Raw genomic sequence first — 6,139 nt, 5'->3', positions numbered from 1 at the left:
ATTCCACGAGTAGATACTGTACTAATAAATATATTTGTAACGAGGACAACCTAAATTCTTCACTTAATAGTTACGCTAAAGGCATAAATTTGTATGTAACGCTATGTCTAAAGTACGCGGAAATGCCCCTTTGTTATATTTTTTTAATACTTTGCAACGAGTGAAACCTTTAATAGATAATATGAAATAAGTTGTAATTAACTTAATTGACAGTTATTGTAGAATTAATTATTTACTTTCACTAGCTCAATATTCACGTGTGAGCAGTCTGCGCCAGGGCCGACTACAACGTACATACAATATGAACAAATGAGACAGAGATACATTCTTATTGTAAAGTACCACAGATAACCATTGATATTTCATTATTAACCAAACTTCGTTAAATGTGCATTTAAAAATTACTAATAAATAATGTCAAAAATGGTGCTGTCTTGAGGCTGAAGTAATTAAGTCCATCGAAACACTTAGAAACTAACCTCTTACATTGGAAGATGTACTTTTGCATTTGCTGCGTTCTTGCAAATGTGAAATATATCCCATTGAGTGGCTTTCATTACAGCAAATATTAGCAATCACTCCTGTTTTAAAACACAACATGACAATAATAAATGCTTCTTTTGCGTTGCTTTCTGTAGTTTCGTGCCAGTTCCAAGATAATTGCGGCACACGCCTTCTTTGTTTTTCGACGTCGGGTTGCCAACTGATAATATTCTTAAAACGGAGGTTTGGCAACTGTCAACAAATAACGGGCAACAGGTGCGAACTGATGACAAGTTCAGCCAATCAGCTGTTCTTGTTTGTACGCGTTCCCGTGTTGTTATGCTTGATTAGATAACGCATAATGACCTCTTACTAAAGTTCGTTTTTGCAGTAGGGTAAAGTTTTTAGGGCTTTGGGTGCAATAAAAATGACTGACACAGAAGAAATAGATGGAAATACTATTTTGGCAGAAGCCTTGAGAGACCAGGTTAGAATAAACGTCTTCAATGTATAGATGAAAGACTTGTGTGATGTCTGGAAACATAACGTAATAACAATAATCATATTTTATTGCATCTGTGGTTACGTCTTGTTGCTAACACTTGTATTACGAATAAATGTAAGTAGCCTTGAAAACAACGTAAAGCGGACAGTACGTAGAAAGTACTGAATACATCGGGTTTTTTCGACGTGACATGTTGTCAAACTATATTTCACCTGAATATGAATTGCAGTCAAGGACAAATCGACAATCCTTCAGGCAGCGTAAATATAATTAAAATTACATTGACTAGTATTCACCAAAACAAATTAACCCTAGAACCTTAAAGAGGGGGGAGGGATATTACATTGCTACTGAACGAGCAGAAAATTTTGTACTCCACGCTTGATTCAAAGAAAATCATAATTTATAGGTTATGCATTAGTCAATTACAGTTATTAGATCTCCAATGGCATGTTACATACCAAATTAAGGACAAAATGGCCTGTTTTATACCCTCCAGCAAGCATAGATTTTGCAAGGGTTTAGTAAACAAGGGTTAATATTGAAGTAGTTCCCATATTGTACCCAGAACCACAGTTAACACTGAACCTTGAAGTGACAATCTGTCAGCTTTTTCCACATTCTGTTTAACTGAGTTTATCCTCAAAAGTGCACACTTTTTGTGTCGTTGTTTTCTTGTAACTTATTCAACAACCTCAAGTATTCTGTTATACAAAGTAATAGACAGCATTATTCTACCATTTTTTAATGCTTGAAGTTGATGTCCCTTGTTATGAGAACTTGATTTAACTGTCAAATTATTACTGGAGAAATATTGGTTTCTCCCTTAATTTCTTTACAATATGACATGGTATTGCACCCAGAACACGTTTAACTGACTCTGGCTGCAGAAGCCTAAACAATTATATTATTGTTAATTATCTGTTATATTTCTATTTTAAAATCTTGACTTCATTTATGTTTACTTTTATGTCTGTTATTAATTCCACAGTGATGGGATATAAATCCCCACTTGCACAGGATTAATGTGTAAATAAATAATCATTGGTGCATTCTAATTTCTAATCATGCTACTTTTGTCACATTGGGGATTTACATCCTTGCTTTTGTAAGAGACTGTTCCGTGTGCCAGTTGTGTGGTGGTATTTTTTGGGTTACATTATGGATCTTCCCTTTGAAAGAACTAATGTGTGTTGTGCTACTTGTAGACTATAGTGTAGTTGTAACATACGGTTTTTGTTTCCTTTACTGCCTTTTCTTCATTTAAACATGAAATATTTGGTTTTTGCGAGTTTATTTTAATTATTTTATTGATTTGTTCACTCTTTGAGTTCTACAGAAGAATTATCAACTAACTCTTGCCAATGAAACAGGCCTTAAGTCAATCAATCAATACAGTACTGCAGCTAGCAAAAATCGGCCATGAAATCGTGCAACAGTCATTCCATTGGCTTGAGGCAATGTTCTATAATTGAGAGAAATGTCTTCCAGCAAAGAAAACTTTACTGGCTGTCATATGGTTCTGTGCATGGTTCAAGTGGTGGTCAGTTTTTTCCTCCATGTCTGTGTACCAATTCCTGTATTCCTTTGACATTTTTCATTATTAATATTTCCTTTTCCTGTATATTTTTTGTTCTGGCGTGACTCATTTGCTTTCTGCCGTGATTTCTGCTTTCATTTGCAACTTTTGTTTTTGTAAGTTAAGTTTAGTAGAAAGGTCCTGGTAGGATGTAAATAATTAGCTCATTGTTACTTTTGATGACTATCCCACATCATATGATGCTCCTCATGTACACTTTTGAGTTTGTTTATCCCATCTTGCGCATACATCCCTAACTCCTAAATTTGGCCCCCCTCCCCAGGGGTCTCACAGTTATTTTGTGGGTTCGTACGTGGCGCACACAGGGCCTCGAGCTATTGCAGCCCTTTATTTCTTAACTGGCTGCATTTCCTTCACTGTGCTCCCTCCTCCCTATCCTCACTCCTTCCCTGCTGACCCCTCCTTCCTCTCTCTCGGTGTTCTGATTTATGTCAACCTGGCTATTGACCTATTTCCCTGTATTGCTTTCAATTTTGTTCCTTCTGTCTGTTCTATTTCATTCTTTTTTGGCATTTAGGTCCCTGCTTGAGGTTTGACCTCCACTCCCAAATTTTCTGTTCTTAGTGCGAGCCATTTGGGGAAGAACTCGCTCCCTGGTGTCTACAGTGTGGATTCCTCTTCCCCCTTCCTTCCCTGCTCTAGCCCCTCCCCCCACCCCCACTCTGCTAGGTCATCAGCACTTGAAGCCATTCTGTGTGATGGGGCTGTTATGTACCTGTCTGGGTGAGCCTGCTGACAAAACAGGGATCACAATACTGATACCCAAGCTGTTCCCTCGCAGTGTATGCCAGGGAATGGTTGCTTGTCTTCCTGGAGCATCGGAAATCCTGAAAACGTTCGCCATACCATGTGACCCTTGCTGTGGTTGGGTGGCACTCATGGGGAGAGCCCCTGGTTGGAGTAGGTTGTATCAGAGCAGATGCTTGGAGCATGAAGTATATCAAGCTGCAAAACTTTGGCTTGTCTCAAACAGCCTCTCTTCAAATGGTAAAGGATCATTGAATGCTGCTTCGTATGACCCGGCAGCCTTCCCTTCCCTGGCTACATCCTGGGAGGAGAGCCAAGCTCCCTGTCTTGGGATGAAATAATTTCCCTGTTACCTTGTCTGCACTAGGACAGACGGGGACACATTCACCACCACAAAGCTATTGTTTTCTGTGGAGAATATCGAGGAAAAGTTTGGTAAAGTGGAGTGTCTCAGTAAGATGTGGTTGGGCTCCCTGCTGGTCAAAGCTGCTTCTGCTGCCCAATATGCAGCTCTTCGTGCTTGTGATCACCTTGGCAATGCCCAGTGTCTATTGCCCTCACCAGTCTCTGAATATGACCCAGGAAGTGATTTTTCATAGAGACCTCGTCCTGCAAAGTGATGAACTCCAGGCTAATCTGGAATGACGCAGCATTCATTTTGTTCGACGTGTGTAGAAGGGTCGTAAAGACAACAGCACCAATATTGGCGCCTTCATTCTGGTTTTTGAGAAAGATACCCTCCCAGAGAAGGTCAAGGTTATGTGCTACAGATGTGATGTGAAGCTGTACTCAGACCACCCATGAGGTGCTTTCGGTGCTCGCGTTTTGAGCATATGTCTTCCCGCTAAACGGTGGACCCTCTGTGTGGTGACTGTAAACACCCACTCTATGAGGGAAGCCCCTGTGTTTCGCCACCTGTGTGTATTAATTGTCATGACCGCCACCCTCCTTGCTTGACAGACTGCCCAGCATACAAGAGAGAAAAGAAGATCCAAGAGTACAAGTCCCTGGATTGCCTATCTTATGCTGAGGCTTGCCAAATATGTGACAGACTCCACCCAGTGCCACTTTCTTCAACTTTTGCATCTGGTCCCAGGACAAGACCTCCCCCCCATCCCCCACCCCTCAGTGCCCCCCAGAGGTGCCATCCCCCACCCCCCTTGCAACCTGATTCTGACATCTTATTTATCTTTGGTGTGACGTCATAAGCGAGTGACTGCGTGTGAGATCGCTCTCTAAGTTTTCATATATTTTTAGGTTCCAGATACATATTTTAACGGTTTTTGTGATAATATTTACTATATAAGTGACGTATTAGTGGTTTCTTCATTCAGCTCTGCCTTTCTTCTGTTGTGACGTGATATTTGTGAGTGTTTCGTATCGAGCAACTTAACCTCTTGCCTGTGTTTACATTCCGCGCTGACCAGTTGCAGCTGTAGCGGCGCATCGAAAGCTAAGTACTAATTAATTGTTTGTGCATAGTGATTTATTTAGGAACTTTAGTAGTCTTCAACCGGTGTTCGTGGTGTTTTCTGGTGAAATAATTTCAGAAGAACCTTTTGGGAACTGTTTACAGCTCGTTACTGTGTGATTAGACGTTTGATTCTCTTTCTGTATTAGTCTTTTGTTATATTCACATTTGTTGTTTATTAATACTGTTAATAATAGTAGTTACTTCCCTTGTAGAGTAAGTTTGTGATTATTGTAGTCAGGTTTTTAGCATCTTCTTATTGTAGTAGCGGAACTTAGAAAAAGTAAAATTTTACCATGAGTGAGAAGTGTGGGCTTTGCCGTAGGTTCGTGAGTAGTGGATTGCGGTGTGACACTTGTTCGAAGTATTTTCACTGGGGGGAATGCAGTGGGGAAGCCAGTGGGCATTCTGGTGAGATCCTCTCCTGGAACTGCAGGTTATGTAGCAAGAGTAAACTGATAGAGGAGCAGGAGCGTAAGATCTGTGCCCTTCAGGTGCAGTTGAAAAACGCACAGGAGGAGCTAGATAGGATGAGGAGGGAGAAGGGGGTTGGGGAATGGGAGCTGGCTGTTGGCAAGAGATCTGCTAGGAGAAGAAGATTTTCAGATAGTTTTACTATTGGTGTTTACAATAGATATGACCAACTGTCAGAGTCTAGTGGAGAGGAATCTCTAGTAGCTGTAGATGTAGGAAGTATGCAGCAGACCTCAGTAGTTACTGTGCCTAGAACAGTTGCAAAGTCGAAGAGGAAGAAGAAGGTTCTGCTGTTAGGTAGTTCACATGGCAGAGGTGTAGGCCAGCAGTTGCAGGAAGTGCTGGGAAGTGAGTACCAGGTCACCAGCATTGTGAAGCCTAATGCAGGGTTGGCTCAGGTGACTGTTAACATAGGGGGGTTATGTAGGGATTTTACTAAAGAGGATCAGGTAGTGATTGTGGGTGGGGCTGGTAATAGTATTGGTAGGGATGGGGAGTATAACATAGATGGTGACCTGGAAAAGATAGCCACTCAGACTGGCAACACGAATGTGCATTTCGTGGAACTGTTTCAGCGTCACGATCGGCCTCATCTTAATACAGCCATCAGGCGTAATAACATGAGACTTGGGGGTGCGCTGATGACAGAAAGCATGGGTCACATTTCAGTGGTGTCGGTGGAGTCTATCAGCAGGACGGGTTTCACTAGACACGGCCTGCACCTCAACAGGTATGGGAAGGGGAGGTTGGCAAAGCTTATAGGTGACAGCATAGGTGGGGTTGGTGGGATCACTCATGGGAAAATTCCTGCAGTAGTGTGTGTTAGAGCTGCACCTTTTTTAGTTTGAAGTCAGCTGAT

General features: G+C 41.4%; 1 protein-coding gene across 2 annotated transcripts in view; it reads left to right on the top strand.

Moving 5' to 3' along the window:
- The first annotated feature begins 743 nt into the window (after nucleotides 1-743).
- LOC126235846 (2-hydroxyacyl-CoA lyase 1) overlaps nucleotides 744-6,139 on the top strand; it is a 134,858-nt gene continuing 129,462 nt past the window's right edge. The window contains exon 1 of one of the 2 annotated variants that reach the window (XM_049944710.1): nucleotides 744-970. In XM_049944710.1, coding sequence (XP_049800667.1) covers nucleotides 911-970 — 60 coding nt within the window. In that variant the 5' untranslated portion in view covers nucleotides 744-910. Of the gene's footprint in view, nucleotides 1,103-6,139 lie in introns of both variants that reach the window. The other variant, XM_049944709.1, reaches the window with a different exon arrangement.

Source organism: Schistocerca nitens, chromosome 2 (assembly GCF_023898315.1).
Source record: "Schistocerca nitens isolate TAMUIC-IGC-003100 chromosome 2, iqSchNite1.1, whole genome shotgun sequence".
NCBI lineage: Eukaryota > Metazoa > Arthropoda > Insecta > Orthoptera > Acrididae > Schistocerca > Schistocerca nitens.
Note: the sequence above shows the minus strand (reverse complement) of the source record. Positions and strands in the feature narration are given on the sequence as shown.